The sequence below is a fragment of the Leiobunum rupestre genome, chromosome 4 (genome assembly GCF_980474605.1).
Source record: "Leiobunum rupestre chromosome 4, qqLeiRupe1.1.hap1, whole genome shotgun sequence".
Lineage (NCBI taxonomy): Eukaryota > Metazoa > Arthropoda > Arachnida > Opiliones > Sclerosomatidae > Leiobunum > Leiobunum rupestre.
This window is the reverse complement of record NC_143387.1, coordinates 44,966,248-44,986,464: the sequence shown is the minus strand read 5'-3', so window position 1 is coordinate 44,986,464 and position 20,217 is coordinate 44,966,248. Positions and strand designations below refer to the sequence as shown.

General features: G+C 34.8%; 3 protein-coding genes across 3 annotated transcripts in view; 2 read left to right on the top strand and 1 right to left on the bottom strand.

The window, feature by feature from the left end:
- Positions 1 to 8,388: 8,388 nt before the first annotated feature.
- Positions 8,389 to 13,217, top strand: LOC149947954 (uncharacterized). Its single transcript, XM_090172370.1, has 2 exons — positions 8,389 to 10,417; positions 12,990 to 13,217. The coding sequence occupies exon 1, from the start codon at positions 8,495 to 8,497 to the stop codon at positions 10,331 to 10,333; it is 1,839 nt and encodes a 612-aa protein (XP_090028496.1). The 5' UTR covers positions 8,389 to 8,494; the 3' UTR covers positions 10,334 to 10,417; positions 12,990 to 13,217.
- Positions 10,610 to 13,119, bottom strand: Dus2 (Dihydrouridine synthase 2). Its single transcript, XM_090172371.1, has 13 exons — positions 12,788 to 13,119; positions 12,668 to 12,713; positions 12,505 to 12,596; positions 12,274 to 12,317; positions 12,146 to 12,206; positions 11,966 to 12,079; positions 11,744 to 11,901; positions 11,514 to 11,679; positions 11,323 to 11,444; positions 11,093 to 11,266; positions 10,945 to 11,032; positions 10,816 to 10,883; positions 10,610 to 10,755 (listed from the first exon to the last, which is right to left on the bottom strand). Exons 1-13 carry the CDS (start codon positions 12,947 to 12,949, stop codon positions 10,635 to 10,637), a joined length of 1,416 nt encoding a protein of 471 aa, XP_090028497.1. The 5' UTR covers positions 12,950 to 13,119; the 3' UTR covers positions 10,610 to 10,634.
- Positions 13,218 to 13,321: 104 nt separating the features above from the next.
- The window catches only part of LOC149947952 (TBC1 domain family member 2B-like), a 96,062-nt gene continuing 89,166 nt past the window's right edge, over positions 13,322 to 20,217 (top strand). Inside the window, exons 1-16 of the mRNA XM_090172369.1 lie at positions 13,322 to 13,871; positions 14,240 to 14,390; positions 15,726 to 16,244; positions 16,311 to 16,438; positions 16,505 to 16,639; positions 16,708 to 16,936; positions 17,009 to 17,115; positions 17,200 to 17,285; positions 17,355 to 17,454; positions 17,519 to 17,779; positions 17,842 to 17,953; positions 18,012 to 18,143; positions 18,216 to 18,266; positions 18,369 to 18,455; positions 18,528 to 18,704; positions 18,770 to 18,904. Coding sequence (XP_090028495.1) covers positions 13,492 to 13,871; positions 14,240 to 14,390; positions 15,726 to 16,244; positions 16,311 to 16,438; positions 16,505 to 16,639; positions 16,708 to 16,936; positions 17,009 to 17,115; positions 17,200 to 17,285; positions 17,355 to 17,454; positions 17,519 to 17,779; positions 17,842 to 17,953; positions 18,012 to 18,143; positions 18,216 to 18,266; positions 18,369 to 18,455; positions 18,528 to 18,704; positions 18,770 to 18,904 — 2,790 coding nt within the window. The 5' untranslated portion in view covers positions 13,322 to 13,491. The remainder of the gene's footprint in view (positions 13,872 to 14,239; positions 14,391 to 15,725; positions 16,245 to 16,310; positions 16,439 to 16,504; positions 16,640 to 16,707; positions 16,937 to 17,008; positions 17,116 to 17,199; positions 17,286 to 17,354; positions 17,455 to 17,518; positions 17,780 to 17,841; positions 17,954 to 18,011; positions 18,144 to 18,215; positions 18,267 to 18,368; positions 18,456 to 18,527; positions 18,705 to 18,769; positions 18,905 to 20,217) is intronic.

Below are 20,217 nucleotides of genomic sequence, written 5' to 3'. Positions count from 1 at the left end.
TCAGTTCTTACCATATAATTCTTCTTCCTCTTGTAAAACATATTCTGTTAATATTTTCCACATGCACTTGAAAATTTATTTTGCAAAAAGCTTTCCCTTTTCCTGAAAACCCGGTTTTCTAATTCTACTAACGTTTTAAGAAACTGTGCAACGGTTACATGATTGACATCCATAGTGTAGCCATAGATAAATGAAATAGTATAGAACCACAATTCTACGAGGGACTAATGCTGAAACGACAACTATAGCAGACAACACGTATTTTCTGGATGCGCTACGTTAAAGCCAAAAATAAACACTTGACTTCCACTCCACGTTACTCTAGGGCTATCAACATTATTAGGCCTAATCTATCGCGTCCTCTTTTCCAAATGCTAATTTTAGTCACCGATAGATGGCACTATTACGTAGCGCATCCCGAAAATATTTGTCTTCTGCTAGCTGTCTCTTCCGGCGGGTCCGTGTCCAGCGTAAGGTATCTACGCGCCGGGAGTAGTGGCGCACTCCTGTAATCCCTTGCGTCTGGGAGGCAGAGTTTGTGGATGGCCGTGTGAGGAAGACCACCAATCCCCCAACGGGTGGTCGGAATACTTCCGCCACTGGTGTCCCCACCCATGTCCCCATGTATGCCCCCGTTGGCCAATTGCCGTTACACATATCTCGCCCTGATTAATCAGTGGACGAACGGACTGAATTGTCCCACACGTTACAATCCCGAATAAAAAAAAAGTATCTATGCTATTTCATATATCTATGAGTGTAGAAAATCTGTACGCCGATTACATAAATATGAAAATGAGTACAGTCTTTAAATCTGTACTCACTTACGTAATCATTTCAGTGCAGTCAAAGCTACAGGCTTATACACCGATTACGGGGAGTGGTCAGCCGTTATTAAATATTTAAATTTATAGGTAAGAAAGAACACACGTTTATCACAATTGTAAAATCTTATTCCCGAAGTAGATATATACAGGGTGTTACGGATAAGAGTACCGAAACTTTCTATATGCATTCTATGAGTAAACAAGTTGGCAAGCCAAAATATACCTCTCCTCGGAAGTATGGTCCCTAGTGGTATTAATTTCTCGATACGACCCCCAAAGATATCTCCGCAATTCAGAGTTATTTACGAAAAACGTATTCTCGGTTCAAACCCTGCCCGGTATAAAATTTTAATTTTAATTTAAATAATTGAGACGAAACAATCGAGTTTAATTTATTCAGAATATTATAAATTAAGTAGTTACAACAGCGAGTTAGATTCACTAAAACAATGCACAATTGAATTTAACCCTTTTTAAGTACATGTTTATCAGTTGAATATAATACTAAGCAAATTTTAATGAAAGAAACATCTACAGATGGTATTTGTATTTTTCTCGCTTACGAAATACTTGCCGCATCTTTAACGCTCATTTTATTTCAACTTCCAGTTGATGTTGTGACACATACCGCATGAAAAAGACCAATGCCGTCCAATTTCCAATATCATATAATGACTCGCACATCCAAGAAATCATTGACTGCGTTAGAAATCGTAGATATCCAAATATCCACACCAAATATATTTACAAGAAGCAAAAACCTTACCATCAACAAAGCACAGAGAGCCACTTGACTAACCGCCAGCTCTTAAAGCAATTAACGTTAAATTATCTCCTTTGAATTAACACAACTATATATAGGTCGTTAAGAAAGTGGACCACCCACAGGGTCTACCCTTTAACCCTCTAATCTCGGCTGACTGCGCTAAAACAAGATTTAACCTTTAAAAAAAACCAGATTAGGCCTTCATAAATTCATTAATAAAAAAAGACTTTATTACCTATTATGCTTACGATGCCTGTCTTAATTTCAGTGAATCTAAGCAGCTATCGGTGGTTCTGTGGTAGAGCGCTCGACTGCCAAGCCGAATGGTCTGGGTTCGAAACCTGGGTGGCGCATTTGTTTTTAATCAATAGAGAAACGCTAAATTAGAATTTCTTCGATGCAATAATTTCAATTTAGTTCAATTAAACCAAAATTTCGTACTCTATTAAATACGCTTCCGATAAAGCTGAAGGTCTAATTTTCAATAATGCGTAACAAGTGTCGGTGGTTCTGTGGTAGAACGTCCGCCTGTCGATCAGGAGGTCTCGGGTTCAAATCCCACCCGATGCGATCGCAAATTGATACTAAGACGAATACCGTGTACAACTGGTGGAAACCCTGCCTTGGACGTTGAGAGGTAGCATTACACTCAGCACTCGGTCCGTCCCAAAGTCATTAAGAAGAAGTTGGAGAGAAAACGCCCATATAAACACAACAGACTTAACCTGCACAACCATCAGAACACAAACACAACAAATTCAACACTCACAACCTTAAACATTACAAAAACGTAATACACCAAACCGTCACGACGGTGAGCGAAAAAACACCATCCAAACCAAACCGCAAATGCATCCGTTAACGCTCACCGTCACACGGTGGTTTTGCCAACCCTTTGAGAAACTGCGTACGCAGTGATTACACTTTGCACCGAAAATGCGAACGCGTTCGCAGGCCTGACAGACCCACAGACCCACAGACCCACAGACCCACAGACCCACAGACCCACAGACCCACAGACCCACAGACCCACAGACAGACACGGTGGCTGTATAACCCCTCCTAGGGGACTTTGTCCCCTCGGAGAGGTAAAAATGTCGAATAAACATGGGTCCTAAAGTGCTTCGTTTCAGAGATATGGTTTTTTATCCGTGAGGCGAAAAACTTTAATAACAAGTGGCAAACGTTCATTAATGGCCTTTTAGAAGTAAAATGAGTTTGAATACAAAGACATTTTAATTTTATTGACACGGTTCCAAATAAAATAAAAACATTTTGTCGTAAAACCAGTCGAAATATTATTTGTATCTCTCTCCAGGTTAAATGCCAATAACAAAAAAATGTTTAAACTTTGAGTCGATCTGACACCAGCCTTTTAGGAATCTACTGCTGGTTGAATCTTTGAGCTTCTAACCCATTTTTCTTGAGCCCGTCCGTGCAATAAGCGTTCCTAGACCAATGTGCCATATTAGATACAGAACGAATTAGACCATTTTAAAACCATTCCTTTAAAATTTTTATGAAATTTGTATCTTAAAATTGTATCACTAAATTAAAATGGCTTTGTCTTCAAACTCATTTTACTTCTAAAAGGACATTAATGAACTTTCGCCGCTTGTTATTAAAGTTTATCGCCTCACGGATAAAGAACCATTGATAGTTGAATGAAAACAATTTCGTTCAAGGAAGAATATTGTTTGCCAGATTTAAGGCTGTGTCCGGTGTTTGGGGTAGTTTTTTGGGAGCCCATCGGCTGTCCCATGGCAAAACCTTTTAACCAACACGAACGTAATTTTGAGATATTTGACTTTTTCAAAACCTAAGTTATAAGATTTTAACGTGGTTTTTAATGCGAAAATTATAAAATCCAAAACCATTTTTTAAGTCATAAATATTAAAATATTTATGACTTTTACCTAAATCTTTTACAGTACTTTTGTACATGCCTTAGTAATACTGATACGTAAAAATCTAATTTTTCAAAAATTTGTTGGTTACAAAGATGGGCACTACACCTAGCAGCGTACACATATGATCCTTTCATAAATTATATGAAATATACGTTACAAAAACGAGCTTTTCATCAAAACACCGACGCGCTCAGCAGATCCCCAATTCCACTCCCACAGGAGTAACCACTAATGTTTTCCTTCTGAGAGATGTCGCAACAGGGCCTCTAACGGTCCAGGAATTGGAAACTCTCACAACTATGGATGAGGAGCTGATCAAGCTCTATAAAAACCTGAAGAAAGGTTTGACAACCGGAACTATAGATACAGACATGTAACCATACTATAGAAGACGAAGTGAACTGTCTAAATTCCACAACATAATCCTTCTGGGGAGCAGAGTGATCATTCCGCTGCTTTTCCGCATGCTCAACGCTCAAAAATGCTCCAAGAAATCAACAGCTCCCATCAGGGCTTAGTCAAAATGAAGGCTACAGCACTTTCAAAAAACTGGTGGCCTAACTTAGACGGAGATATTGAAAATTTGGCCAAATCATGCCGAACATGCCAACTTGATGCACAAATGCCAGTTTCCAAGTACACTTCATGGAAGAAATCAACGGAACCATGGGCAAATATCTAATAATTTTATCAGACTCATTTTCAAAATGGCTAGAGGTAGAAGTCACAAGTACCACAACTACCGAAGCAGTAGCAACATTTATAACCAAGCACGTAGCGAGATTTGGAATTATGAAAGTACTGGTGACGGATAACGTCACTTGTTTATCCAGCGGAGATTTTAAAAAATATACAAGATACAATAGCATCTATCACATATTTACCTCTCCATATCAGCCGGCATCCAATGTCCAGGCAGAAAGGAATGTACGCACTGTCAAAACCGGCCTAAGAAAAATCACAGTAGGAACCAGTGAAGCCATTATGGTTATAGATCAAGGACTAGAAATTTTCACATCTGGGAAATTAGAAGCACAGGAGAGCTCCAGCAGTAAATGGAAAATCACCTTTTGACATCATGTTCGGAGGCGGTAAAGTACTCACAAGATTGGACATGTGTAACCCGTTAGCAATGGGCACAAAAGTGGACAAACTTTCCAACCAGCAACGTACTAGCACATACCAACTAAGGGACGCAGTATATGCCAGAAATATTGGCAGGGGTGCAAAATGGGTTGCTGGAATAGTAGTCTCACTAATGGGGAAAATGCTGTACAGATAGAGACGGTTTTATGAACGTTGAAACGTCACAAAATTCAGCTTAGAAAAAGAACTAGTGAAAATCCTGAAGCTCCACATCCAGAATAGTTCTTTTTATAAAATAACCTTGGCCATCTTGTTGAAATGTTGCCTCCCCGGTTCAGCTGTGTATCCGTTTTCTCTCCCACTAAAGAGCTTATGGACTCATTCTTAGGCATTGGCTGAACTATTCCAGGGCAACATTTCAACAAGTTGGGCAAGCGTAAAGACATTTTATAAAATCAACTATTACCTCCGGAAATACATCACAAGCTCCAGCATTATTGACGGGCATCCGCACAACAACACCTGCTCCGACAATAAGAGAAATTTATCATTCTTCCTCAACAGCTAAATCTCAAACATTTTTGATCAAAACTAAAGGGAACATAGTCACGCATCAACTGTTCCATTGTTGGCAAAATTTAGTCACGCATCAACTGATCCATTGTATGCACCAACTAGTCACGCATAAACTGTTCCAGTGTTGGCACCAACTATAGTCACGCATCAATTGTTCCAGTGCTTGCACCAACTAGTCACACATCAACTGTTCCAATATTGGGAGTTTAAACACTACACCATTTTAATTGATGATAAACTGAATGCCGGATTAAGGACTAGGCACTGGCATATGGTCCCCCACGAACAGAAGGCCCCTAGCCCCCACCACTGATGAAATCAATGGATTTTTCTTCGGGACATGCGAGTTTTGCGTTTTTAAGCTTTCCTGGCATAGGCCCCCACCAAAATCTGTCTATTACGCTTCCCTGAAAATTAAAAACTCTTCCGAGGAGAGGTATATTTTGGCTTGCCAACTTGTTTAAAAAAGGTGTTCCTTCAAATATCTCAACTGTCAATGTTTCATTGAAAAAGAAAATTAAGTCGGTGTCTTCAGAAAAATCTGTGTGCGTGTGCCAAGCTTGGATTAATTAATACTAATAAGAATATTCCGGTATCGTAGAAATTCCAATCACTGGCTAGGCGTAACAACGTCTGCGCATGCGCCAAAAACGGGTCACACTTTTTTTCTACGTATATCATTCTATTCTGTGTCCCGTTTTCCACGCATGCGTAGATATAGCGTTGCATGTTCAATATGTATTGCCAAAGACCATTAAGCCCACTTTCTTAGCCACATGCATTACGAAAGTATTTTAGCGCATCTAGCATTTCATAACTAAAATAAATTTCGGAGACTACTTTAATTACACAGTAAAAACTAATTTTATTCTACAATAAAATTAAATTAAAAGTACTAATTCTAGTACATGGCAACTTAATTTGTTTCGCCTTATGTTCAGAGGAACCATCGGGTCATGCCTATGAACATAAGTCGAAACTAGTCGTCATGAACTAGAATTAGTACTTTAATTTTTATTTCATTGTAGAATAAAAATTAGTTTCTACTGTGTAATTAGAGTAGTCTCCAAATTTTATTTAAGATATTAATCATACACAGATTGCTCCAATTTCATTTTATATCTAGCATATTTTAAGAAAATTGTTTAAAACAGGGTACACGATGACGCGATTTTCCGTTTGCACGACTATCGAAATCAATTTTAAGCTTATTTCATCGTGTTACCTGTATCTAATAATAATTTCCTTTATTTATGATTATCAAGTAACTTTGTAAAAGTACAGGTATTTTTTTTAGAATCACGTGTCATTTTCTTCGCCGGTTAAATCGAGAAATCCCGGAAACGTTTTGTGGATCGAGTCAACGACAAACTTCTGTCTCCGATTGGCTTAATCATAAGTTAATAAAATTTTTAAATAAGTGTGACACTTCCTATTCTTCACATGCAAAAGTTTTACTGAGAGCTATTCACAAGACAGACTGCATTACGGGCTTCGTCGTTGCTAGGGGAAGATTTTCTTCTGGTGATGACGTCACTCCGTTACTAGCTCTCAGTAAAATATTCCCCAAAGTAAAAACTTATGGAACAATATTATAAACTTATGGCTTAAGGAATTACGTAAAACGCAGAGAGCAATCGGCCATCTTAGCTCCAGATGGTTTAAAGGATAATGATATAGTTCGATATTCATGGTTGAAATTAATACATTCATGCTAGAAGGCTAATACCACCCGATTGGCTTCTTACTCAAAGGTAACAGACTAATGGTGATTAAACTAAACCGTAAAAAAAAATAAAACAAAAAAAAATTGTATTTCTTGATGGTTGCAGAGGCACTTGCGATCCGTGGTTCGATGTGGATGGCCCCAGTGACAGTGTAAGAAGAGAGGTTTAGTTTCAAAGGGTGGCGGTGACCAAAGCTGTTGCAGTTAAATTGATCATTGTAGACACCAAAACGTCTTTACAATTACATTTAGATTTTTTACCTTTAGTGCATTCGCGAATCGGTCTGGACCGGAAAGCGTTAAAATTAGAGGTAGCAAAAGTGACATAATTACCAAAAGTGTGACAATCCCTGTACTTTCGTATGCTAAAGGTTTAATGAATGCTCGACTCGAGATCGACCACATAAAAGACTATTTATTGTCACCTTTCTGGATCATTGTTTAGTCTATGGTATTATATCGTAGCTAGATGGCGATAGTATCTCCACAGAACGAAAAATAAAAAAATACACTAACTTTGACCAGTGCTACTTAGTTCCTCCGTTACTTACAACGAGGCGTTATTTGTTGGTTTTATCTTCCTTCCCTCCCCAAGGCATACTTTCCCTTCTCCCCTCCCAACTTGTATTTCACTCGTAGCTTCCATTAGAAATAGGTTCGATTGACACACTTTTGGTAATTATGTCACTTTTGGAGGTAGATAAAATTCTTGACCCTTAAAGTTGAGAGCTAAAGAGCGGTTTGAGGGCCGATACGGTGGACGTTGAACTCCACATGCATGCCCCTAATTCATCCACGCTACTGATAATCCACGGTCACCCCCAGTGGAATACCGGAATGAAGTGGATTCCGCCACCGAAATTAGATGTCAAAGACAAATTGTATCAAATTTAGGATGAAGAGGCCTCCATTTTGAAGTATACATAAGTCATGAACGTCGTTAGGAAAAATATCTATATTGACGAAAGACATAATCAGAGTTTTAGGTCCGGTAGATGAGTTGGAAGTCCTAGCAGGTACAAGTTGGAGGGAAGAAAAGTTAGGAACCGGGAACCACGGTAGGCGAGGTATAAGTTTGATTTATCAGATTTTGTGTCATTTCTCTAGCAGTGTCGGCTGAACGAAAAAAAGCGAGGGGGAGAGAGGAAAATGGAAAAGAAAAGAGATAATTAAAAAAAAAACAGTAAGAGCAAAAAAACACAACACCGAAAGGAAGTCTTGCTTTAGCCTCAAAGACGGAGAAAAAAACCTAATTGCACGCTATGAAACGCAGTTTCAGAATGTTTTTCAAACATTAAATAAGTAAAAAAGAACGCGATGAAATATTGAGGTATGGATTAAAAGATTTACTTTCATTGTGTTTATTTTGGTGTCTAAGGTCTCTGTCTAACACCACGCGTTCTTTTGTAAAAGATGGACTAAAGAATATACAACTAACGAGTCCATACCAAAACTGTGAGTCTGTGTTGCCATCTAATACTTTTTCCCGCCACTTTTAAGATTGTGTCCGGAGCTCTAACGTCGTTAAATGAGTCGAAGTACATGCTGTATTCGAATAGAAGCTATTTAACATTAAAAATTTCAGTACTTCATTTTATATAAAATGTCCAAAACTGGATGTAAAAAGGACTCTCTTAAAGAAGCCCAAGAATGCCTAATTTTAAAAATAGGCCAGTGGGCGTATGATGAGCTTGGATATTCTGAATCAGCTAGAAGACCCACCAAAGCCAGTCATTGCTCTAGTTTGAAAGATTTGTGCAAAGGGCCTAATGGTAAAATTTGGGAATCTGTTGTAAGGAATGTTAAAAGATCAAAAACAACCAACAGTGCCCCTGATGTTGAAGGAAAGAGAAGTGAAACAAAAAAACAATTGATAGATTTAGAAGAACAATCAAAGAAATTGGATTTTGAACTAATGCAAGAGTGTAATGGTTTGGAAAAATTGCAAGAAGAATATGCCAATGCTCAAGAGGAAATTGATAAATATACTAATGAGAGCTCACATTTACGATGCATGCTTGCATTATTTGAAAGCAAGAAAGCTCAATTTCAGTTGGAAACCATGAAACTTACACAAATGAAAGATAAACTACAGGATTCAGTTCAAAATATGAAGAAATCAGAAGGGAAAGATGATGAACCCATATCAATTATATCCACTTGCACAAAGAAGAACATGCTGATGCAATCAACACTGAAAATACTAGCTGATTTGGAGAAGGAGACCTACTCTCTTTGTTTGAACTACGCAAGCAATTCCAGCAAAGGAGATGAAGCTAAAAATAAACAAGAAGTGGTTCTTCATGTTTTTGACCTGTTGAAGACTTCTTCATTAAAAATTGTGCTTATGGGCTTGAGTGTTCATGCCCAAAATGCCATTGATAATGTATCAAGACTTGTTGACAACACTGACATTGTAAAAGATTATAAAGAACTAGGATATAGCTTTAAGCCCGCAACTGTTGACCCTGTTGCGGAGATGGCTAAACTTGAAGACCAGTGTATGGAACACAGATTAGCCAATCTAAGATCTAAACATTTTGAATTTGAAGCTGAATACAAGTCATTGGAAATTGAACTTGAAACACTTTTTCTGGAACAAAACTGCCTTAAAAATAAACTAGAAGATATAATTGCAGATTCTAAAAAACGTGAAATGATTTTAACTCTATGTAATATGGATTTGGCCCTAGCTGATGCCGAAGTAAAAATGTCTTCATTGAAAAGTACACTTTGCACTGAAGAAGATCAAATAACACTTCATCAACAAAATTTAGAAGAACAACTCGAAAAAATTCAAGAATCGGAACAACTAGTCCAACAAAAACATTTGGAAATTGTTTCTACTATGACTGCAAATTCTGAAATGAGACAAGCAATTTCAAGCTCCTTTAAAAATTTAGAGGAAACTAAAGAAGCCTTTTCTAATGTAAATTTGTGTAGTTTACTCACTAGCGTAGATATTTGGAAAGAAACAGTTGCTCTTGGATCCGAATTGTTCTCAGACCTTAAAATGAAGCACTTGCTCTCACTGGATGTAAAAGGATGTCCCATACCAATTTGCAACACTGCGCTCTATATGAACTCTGAAAATCCCTACTTTCATGAAATTAAAAAATGCTTTGGCGTTTCCACTTCCTGTTCCTTCGAGGCTCTTCTAAAACAAGTCCTTAAGAAAAGGAACGACTATGGTATGGGTGGGCAAATGTGCACGCAACAATTAGATTTAATAAATGAACTGAAGAATGTGAAAACTATGCAACAAATGGAACTGGATGGCTACGAAAAATGCCTCTCTGAATTTAATAACAATATTTCTAATATTTTACCAATTATTAAAGAAGAATTATTGAAAATTCCAACAATTGAAGCTAAACAAAAAATTGTGGAGAAACAGTTACAAATTTGGTCAACTTTACCAGCTTTTCATATACAAATATAATATTGACATTATGAATCTGCAATAGCGAGCAATATTTTCCATTCACATATTAACACTGCTAATTACACTTTATTGAAGGAAATGGTTAGTATTCATTTTATTCATACCTTTACCAAACTAACACTAACACGCAAATTATTCCTCTAAAGACTAGTATTAGGGTTATCGATAAAAAAGCCTCTGATAATAAAATTACCTCGTCTTAAATGATAGTTAAATAAGTTAGCAGAACAACTCACTAACTCTATATTAAAGAAAATTCATTTTAATGCAAAATATTATTTATTCTATTTTTATTCATTTACATCTCATGACCCAATAAACCAGCGGCAGTTTTGACTATTTTATCTTGATCAATTAAACCTAAAGCGAAAGATGCTACCAAAGCTGCACTTTGTTCTGCAAACTTTTTATTCTTCTCACTAGGTGAAAAAAACCATAACAAATTTACAGTAGATAAGAATTAGGCTAAGGTTACTTACAAAAAAGAGCTTGAGTATTTTTGACCTCCAACTGTAACAACTGAAGAGAATGCTTTCTCCACTGGCCACTGAAATAAATTTTAAATAATAGAATAGTTATAGCAAATTTATTAAAACTATTAAAGTCACGGTTTTATATATTGGTGGCTTCTTTTTGTTTATACGAGTCCAGTTTAAGAGTATAGTTTTTGGTAATTCTTCCATAGGGAACATTGACCTATTAGAGATTTTTGTTAGGGAATTTTACTATCAAATAATCGCATAAATAAATTTATACTTGATATAACGCGCTTCCAAGACCCAAGCTTCACCCTGCTCAGTTTTTTGCTTTTTTAGTAAGACTTCTGGCTCATTTTCAATTCCTTTTCTCTTTCTGCTTTGGAATTCTTGCGCTTTTAATCGTAACATTTTCTGATAATTTTCGTAGTGGTCTAACATATCCCATAGTTCACTTAAAATACAATTGAGTTACTATTTAGACTATAAATTAAATCAGATTATTTTTACCAAATTTCTTCCATTCTTTGAGCGGCTAATAATGTTTTCCCCCTTTCTGATTCTTGCAATGAACCAAGCATTTGTTGTATGCAATATTTGGTGTTTGAAAAGTGGTTATCATATTCTATAGCCTGAAAACCATTTTTATTTTATTTTTGTTTAATGGTAGTTTTAAAAATGTTTGTTATATGGCTACATACGAGCTTCAAATAACTTAAAATCAATGTGTCCAATGAAACTTTCCCTTCCTTTCTTAAAATAGAACAATTCTTTTCAATTTGACGGGCTATCATTACAGATGAGGATCCGCACTTATCCTTAAAGATATTAATATCTTCGTAACATATTATCTCACTTGAACCTCCACTGAAAATAGTTCAATTTTAGAATGATAATTGCATTTTTAAGAAGTTAAATTAAAATTAAATACTTAGCAATAACTGGTATTCTTAAAACTTGAGTAATTTCCCTAATTTCTTCATTTCTATTTTTATGTTGTTGTCTTTCATGTCGTGTGCGACCATGAATTGCTATTGCAGAAACACCCGTGCTTTCAATTCGCTTTGCCAAATAAATACTCTCTTCCAACTGTAATTTCGTGAAATCACCATCAATTACCCATAATTAGGGATCATATATTAAAACTTCTTACAGTTGGTAATAACCTTATCTTGCAAGTTATTGAGCGTTTACAGTTCTTCACCAATAACGAAAGAATTTTTTCAACTTCATCAGGTTTTGTTAATAAGGCAGCTCCCATACCTCCCTTAAAAGGGATAATAATGAAATGAGATCATTGATGACTATTACATGATACAGATTTTTAAAATACCTTAATTGAAAATTCCTTGGGGCAACCCATATTTATATCAATTCCTGAAACATCATCTTGCCTAAGTATATTTATAAATGCAGTTACAAATAAAATCTTAGTCCTGTTTTGTATAAAAAAAATATTACACTTTTAAAGCTACTTGTAAGGCACGTTCTGGATTGCAGGTTCCCTAAAAAATACATTTTTTAAATATTTAACATTTTCCAATTAGGCACATATTAGTATAAAATATTTTTGAAAAATGCATGTATGAAAGTGTTAGCCATATTATACTAAATTATAAAGGATGTATGGCAAAGAATTAACGCTTTTATGCATGTAATTATCTTATTATATTTCAGAATCATTTATTATACCATTTGCAGAACTAATTGTTTTTTCTCTTTATCACAAGTTCTAAAAACAATATTTTGGTCATCATCAACATAGTCAATAGTACCCAATACATCTGAAATTTACATGAAAATAGTTAGGTGTTAGCAATTTTGCTTTTTTCAATGTATGCAGTATTTGTTATACTATTTTCAATTCTTCTACACTTCAAGAGCCGGTAATCAATGAGTTCCTAAGGATATCAAACGCCACAAATTATTGAGATTGTGGATTTAATGACATTTTACAATAGGAAAATGGGTTTACCTCAGTGTACACAATATCAGCACCATATGATATGGCCAAAAGTCTCATGGGCAAAGTTCCAATCCTGACCATTGGTGCCATTATTATTTTATTTTCATAATTCAGGCAAATATTTTCTTTCGTTTTGGGTGGTGTTGTGTTTGGCAAATTTATGTCACCCATTTCGATTTTAAACTATATTAATAAAGCTATAAATCTTTAGGAGGAACCAGCCAGAGCATGTCTCGCCATAAGCCTAGTCTCATAATATCAGAAGACAGAATGTGGAGATAAAAGTTGTGGACAGTTTTTTTTGTGGTTAAATTTGGCGGTTTCGTTAACTGATTTTTTATTATTGCTTTTTAAAAATACCTTTGATTGCATTACTTTTATTGTATTATTCCCGGCTCTGTAAAAAAGTGTTGGATTTCTCAATTATTCTTTATAAATATTTGTTTTTTACTATCCACATTTGGCTATATATTTTTTGACGGCCGCTGTTCTCGGCGTTAATTTAAACTTTCTTGGGAAGTTGGGAGAGAAACGGTTGTTCTGGATGGCAACTCCGAAATCCGAATCATAAGCAGACGCTCCATCTCAAGTCAAACTTCAAAGACAGACAGGTGTTTTCGGCTGGGCTAAGCGGGTCTTATTTAGCAATTAGTTGTTTTTAAAGCTTTTTTTATAGTATGAATTCAGTGATAGCCTAGGTTTTCGAAAGCAAAATGGATAACACGAAAAATACCAATGACAAGCCACCTCCTTCACCAGTTTTAAGAGAAAAGAAACGCGAACGGAGTAATGGGAGTCCTCCTAAGCCTGGGTGTGATTCTGAAACTGAGGCTAGACCTAGGTCTCGGCCTCAGAGCCAAATTCGAAGTTACAAAACTTTGTGCGGTTATTTAAGCAAGTACTCAACCAAAGGACTTATCAGAACAGCTAAACGGAGATGGTTTGTTTTCTGTGAAAATAATTGCAAATTATACTACTATCGAAGCTCATCTGCCGCAGATAATCAGATGCCTTTGGGTGAAATTGATATTTCAAAAGCAACTTTCTTCTTCGAAGCTAATAATAAGGATCGACCAGGAATTTTTACTATTAGGTAATTATTTGTGTAAATATGTACTTAAAAAATACCACCGGTTAAAATAGTTTCTAACTGGCATATTTTTAATTTTTTCACTATTTAAAATAATTTTATAGGGTGCTAATCAAATGAACAAAACTAATATTTACTTTTTAAGATTAGTTTCTAGTTTTAGTTTTAAATAAAAGTTGATTGGAATTTTTTAAACTATGTGTCATCTTTCCTGTATTGATAGATAAAATCTGAAATTTATTCCAACAAAAATTGTCACTGTCTTATGAATATTTATGAATATAATTATACTTTCTTTCTGTTTATCAATACGATTGTTAGTCATTAGGTGACTCATAGAAAGTTTGTGCAATATTTTTTCTTCTCTATAGCACTCCTGGTAAAGATTTCATTTTGGAAGCCAAAGATAGGCAGGCTTCTTTATTTTGGCTCCAAGAGTTACAGAGGTGGCGGCAAATTTACAGCAGGAATAGAACTCTACAAATCAAGAAGAGCCCACTCACTGAGAAAGGTTTACAAGGGGTAAATGAGGAAATCCCAGTTTTCTTAACACCCACATCCTTTACTACACCATTATATATCCTTACAACCCACAAATTATATTTATTATATCCACTTATAATTGGGAATACCTGGGAATACCGTAAATTTGTGTACGATTTTTTTATTTGAGAAAATAATGGGAACATTGACCCTCGCATTGACCTTATTTTAATATTTTTCAATTCAAATGGATTTTTTAATACTTAAAATTTTGCATTTTGTAAAGACTTTGGTTGAAATCAACCCAACTGAGGCAAAATACTTGGAACACAGAAGTTTTAAACTTTCCAAAATCCCAGGGGGTAGGGGCAATAATTAACTGATTAAGTGAATAATATTATATAACAAAAGTGCCAAGTCCAAACCAAAACACATATTTATGTAGATTTTGTATAAAAAATTTTATAAAGGCAAAACGGGTAAAATGCCAAACTTTTTGAGTATACCGATTGCCAGAATCTTGGAAATTGATACATGTACATTTTAAAATTTATTTAAATTTTTAACAAACAATATACATGATTTACTAATTATTAAAACTGTAATAAGATAGTCTACATGAGGTAGACCTAGGCAAGCATAATTAGAGAAGCTCATGGGAAACTCAATACTTCTGTAAGAAGCTCAGCGAAAATATAATAGTTAGGATCTCACATGTCTATTAACTTCAATTTGTTGTATTGTGTAAGAAATATTTTTTGGTTTGTCATTGAAATCCTATAGATTTATGGTAAGGTTTTTTTGGAAGAAAATTTTAACTTTAAATGGGCATAACAGAAGTTACTTTTTATATAAGGTGCTTACTGTTAGGGATGCACCGATATGGGTACAGCGGATATATTGACTGATATTAAAAAGTTATCTATCATAACAGTAGTGTATATGATAAAATCATTATAAAAGACGGTTCAGTGCACTGTCATACCATATCATTATAATTTTTCATTAAAAAAAGTTTGCAAGAGCATATCTGAATGTTTCTTTTCATTTTATGTGATAAATATTTTCTATCACAAATCAAATAGTTAATTTATCGAGAATTTTCTTATTTTTAAGTATTTCCTGAAAATATTTTTCATATACCATTATCTGCCAATATCAGCTTCACTTAAGCCGATATTAACCGATACTGATATTAGAAAAATAGACTGATATATCGGTGCATCCCTACTTACTGTGATCAGTGGCGTAGCGAGGTTCTGTGGCGCCATGAGCAAATCTCTTAAATGGTACCCTTTTGCTTTAAAAATATCTAAAATGCCACTGACTGTGATGAAGAAAGAGATTAATTTTTGGTTTGCAATAAATTTTTAGATTCCTAACAGTGGTTTACTTGGTCATAAGAAACCTGAGCAAAGTGATGTTACTGAAGACTGTATGGACAATTTTCTCCTGGAGCCAATTGAGAAACCCAGTGGAGTTATTGGTGATGAATCTATTGAAGCCTACTCTGCTCAGAGGCCATTAGCATTGGCTCAGCAGAGGATGCTACAACTGGGATCTCAAATGATGAATTCGGTCACTCAAATAAAAAACATCAATAGGACTAGCGGTTGTGATTATCCCGTGTCATTCAGTACCAGCAACTCCACTGTCTGTTTAGATCGACAAATATCTTCTAATTCAAAGGATAACAGTGGTTGGCAAAAAGAAATTAATAGTAACCAAGGTACCAATTTATCTAAGTCAAAATCGCCAAGTTTGAACACTCTAAGGAAGAGAGTTCAGCAGTCATTTAGAGTTAAAAGAGCCACTAGTGAAGCCGGAAAGTATGATTCCAATCATCATGGGAGAAGTCATAGTATAGAACCTACGTGCAATCATTGTAGAGAGGTGCTTTTGTAACTCTGTTTTCATTAAAAAAAAAATCTGAAACTAATATCCTTCATGAAATTTAAGCTTGAAGTTCGAATTGTTTCGCTGATTGATGATCTAACAGTAGTGGAAGATGAACTTAGCGCCAGTAAGGAAGTGTCTCAAATTCTTCATAAACAATTGGAAGTGGCTTCTGTTGAAAGAGACACTTTGTAAGTTGGTTTAAAGTAATTCTTCGGTGTGCGTCCTTTGTCATTTACATTTTGTATTTTTCTAAGAATGACAGTATGCCAACTCAGTATTCCTAAAACTCATCTCGACCTTCTAAGGGAGAAAGAAAATGCAATTTTGAGTTTGAGACATGAAATTGCCAATTTGAAAGAAAATATACAGACCAAAGATGAAGCGATAGAGTAGGTTTCTTTTTTAATTGCACAATTTGAACTAAGATTTTATTCTCAAAAAAATTATACATGTACAGAAAGCTTGAAGGGGCTTTAGAAAACAATACGGAAGAAGTTGCATTGTACAAAGAGCTGGTGCAAGAAAGGGACAAAGTTGTCATTTCACTGACAAATGAAATCTTTGATTTGGAAACTGAGAAAAAACAGCAAGGCACTCCTCCCAAAGAGGCAGTTCGTAATAACTGCTTTAAATCTTACTTAGATGGAACTGCGTCTAATCAACCAGAGGGTTTTGAAAACATGAAAGTAGGGAATCTAAATTTTTTGTATGAAAATAGTCTCAATTAAAAGGGATTAATTTGAAATATTACCCTAAAGGATGCCTTGGAAGCGTTTGAGTTGCAAAATAAGTTTTTGAATAAAGAGATTTTAGAGCTAAATCTACTAAGACGAGATGGTGAAGAACGAGAACGAAGTTTAATGCTGTAAATGCAATTAGAATTAGCCATTTTCTTTTCCCTCTGACAAATTAAATTTAAATAATATCTCTCATTTCTACTTTCTTTAAGCTCTCGAAGCGAATGGGAAGCTAAATGCTACCAAATTCAAAGCAAACTCCTGTTTCTCCTGAAAGAACTGGAAAAGCCAAACCTAGGTTGAAAATATTTCTCTAAAAAATACTACATTTAATGTATTTATATTAAACAATCATTATTGTTTAAAGAATGTGATAGATCCATCCAAGAAATAGTATCTCGACTGTTAGAAGAAGCAATGGAAGAAAGAGCTTCATCTCAACCACTCTTCACCCCGTCTTGGGGCCGGTAAGTTTAAATATGATTTCTACTTACATGTTTAGAAATATACCCATACATATTTTAAATATAGAGATAAAGATTACGATGAATTGGGTTTCAATTGGAAATGGGGAAAAGAAGAAGATTTACTTTCAACCAAAGCTTCAAATTTGAAGCTAAGATCAGAAGGTATAACTAGTCGCATCAAAGATCCAGAAGTTACAGCCTGGATGAACAAGTGGGAGAATTTTGTTGTTAATCTTGGCAACCGTGATTTGCCACTTGGCTTGGAGTTGAAGCAATTACTTCGGACGGGAGTTCCAAGACAGTTTAGAGGAAGAATATGGAAAGGGTAAAGTAAATGTAATTGGAGTATATAAACTGGTTTTAGTAATGATTCTTGTATTATTTTAGTTGTGTGGATGTGAGAACTAGATCATTTAGAAAAAAAATGGGAGAAAATTATTATGAGAACATATTATCAGCTAGCTCTGACATATCTAGGTTTGATCCTGCTGTGAAACAAGTAAGATATCATATTTAATTTTTTATTACTAAATGCTAATCAAATTTTTTCATTTCAGATTGAATTAGATCTTCTAAGAACCTTGCCAAATAACCGCCATTATGAAACTCTTGATTCTTATGGAATTCCACAACTTAGGAGAGTTTTACTAGCGTATAGCAGACATAATCCTTCTGTTGGTTACTGTCAGGTAGAGTTTTTCTGGCAAATGTGTAGTTTTTGCAATTAAATAGAATAAAAGTTTATTCAATATTTATAACAGGGATTAAATAGGCTAGCTGCAATTGCTTTGCTGTATATGGATGAAGAAGATGTAAGTTTACAAAGTTTAGTGTTTCATAGGACAAAAGATAGCACCTTACGTTTTTGACTAGAAGTGGTTTTAAATTTTTTAATACTTTCTTAATAATTGTAGGCTTTTTGGCTTCTTGTTGCCATTATTGAGTTCATTATGCCACAAGATTACTACAGTAAAACACTGATTGCTTCTCAAGTTGACCAAGTATGTAATAAAAAATCATGTTTTTTAATTGCCTATACCAGATGTTTTAAAAATTACATTTTCCTCTTTCAGCGTGTACTTAAAGATCTAATTGTCGATAAACTTCCAAGGTTACATGGTCATCTAGAACAAAAAAATGTTGACTTATCTTTATACACATTTTCATGGTTCTTAACAATTTTTGTTGACAACATTCCACCGGAAACGTATATGAGAATATGGGACGTTTTTCTTTACGAGGGTAGTAAAGTAAGACTTTTTCATTTTCTATAATTAGATATTAAGCTATTAGTATATATCTTCCAAATATTTAGGTTCTATTTCGATATGCTCTGGCATTCTTGAAAATGTGTGAATCTGAACTCTTGGCGCTTTCCGACTATATGGCCATCAATCATCGGCTAAGAGGTATATCTGAAAATATGACTGACGTTAAAAGACTGACTCAGGTAAGGACCTTTTATTTATGCTTTTAACCCAAGGTAAACCTTGTATACCAAACTTATACATACCAGAAATCGTAACAAAATCCGGTAATTTTCAAGCATTTGTTTTTCACTAAATGTTTCATATTCTGAATAATTTATTGTTATTGTAAGTAACATAACAGGTAATGAAAATTTTGATGACCTTGAACATTGTTTTCAAGGGCATTAGAAATTTATTTCAAGAACCATTCTGTTTAGAGACTTAATTCAAATTACGAAAGTTGTTATTCAAATGTTTTTCATATTTAAAAGATTAGCCCCTTGGATCAAAATATACAATTTTTTTTTTAAATCAAACAATATGTTATTTACGTTTTTTTTTGGGTCAGGCGAATACATTCATATTTTCTAAAAATTATGCCTCGGTGCACAATTTTTCTTAGCGTAACATAAAAGTTTATTGCAGCTATTGTCAAAAAGTGCGATTTTACGCTTGCAGAGAGCCTGTAGTGACATAGGTAAATTTAATTAATCAGAAAACCACCAATTTTGCAGTTAGAGGAACATAAATTTGGGAATAATCATTTTTAGAACTCTTCTTACATCACCAAATTTTTACATGTATTTTTGGTATTTAGTGGCAACAACCCTAGTCTATTGTAACATTGTCTAACTTCCCACTTCTCAAAACGCGAGATTATGAAGCTTCACCCACAAAATTCAAAAGAATCTGTGGCCCTTTAATATGAAATACAAGATTATACAATATTTCGGTGTTATTCATATTCGAGACTATTCAGGCGTCTCGCTCTATCTTAGAATAAATGGATTCCAAAAGTCAATGGGTGATAATTCCCTTCCTCCTACCTTGTGAGGACTCTCTTCCCAAATATAATTACTTAATTTTTTTCCCCGTGCAAAATAATTATTTAAATTTTTTTACTCGGAAACCATTGATATACATATATTGTTGCAATTTTGTGTGTGCTAAGTTGCTAACCGAAAAATTCCAAAAATATGTTGGTTCTGCACCTTAACGGTGCTTTCTGAATAGACCAATGAAGAGAATGAGGTAAACCTTTTTCATTTTCTCACAATTTTCCATGAGAAAAAGTTGACACAGTTTTTGTTGCCAAATTGTCTTGGTTCACTAATACTTTAACTGGCATACTTCTTATAAAGTTTTTATACTTATTAGTATAAGTAACATAATATTAAAAATAAGTATGTCAACTAGGAAAAATTATCACATAATAACAATAGTATGTCAATTAAGAAAAATTATCACCGAAGTGATTTTTAGAGCTTTTGACCTATTTCAAAATTACGTGCGT

Coding starts and splice junctions, on each gene's coding strand:
- LOC149947954 (XM_090172370.1), top strand. CDS start 8,495: ATGTCCAAAACTGGATGTAAAAAGGACTCTCTTAAAGAAGCCCAAGAA.
- Dus2 (XM_090172371.1), bottom strand. CDS start 12,949: ATGGGTGACATAAATTTGCCAAACACAACACCACCCAAAACGAAAGAA. Junction 11,680..11,743: donor AGAATACCAGTTATTGCTAA/GTATTTAATTTT, acceptor AACTATTTTCAG/TGGAGGTTCAAGTGAGATAA. Junction 11,267..11,322: donor CAAAGAATGGAAGAAATTTG/GTAAAAATAATC, acceptor TTGTATTTTAAG/TGAACTATGGGATATGTTAG.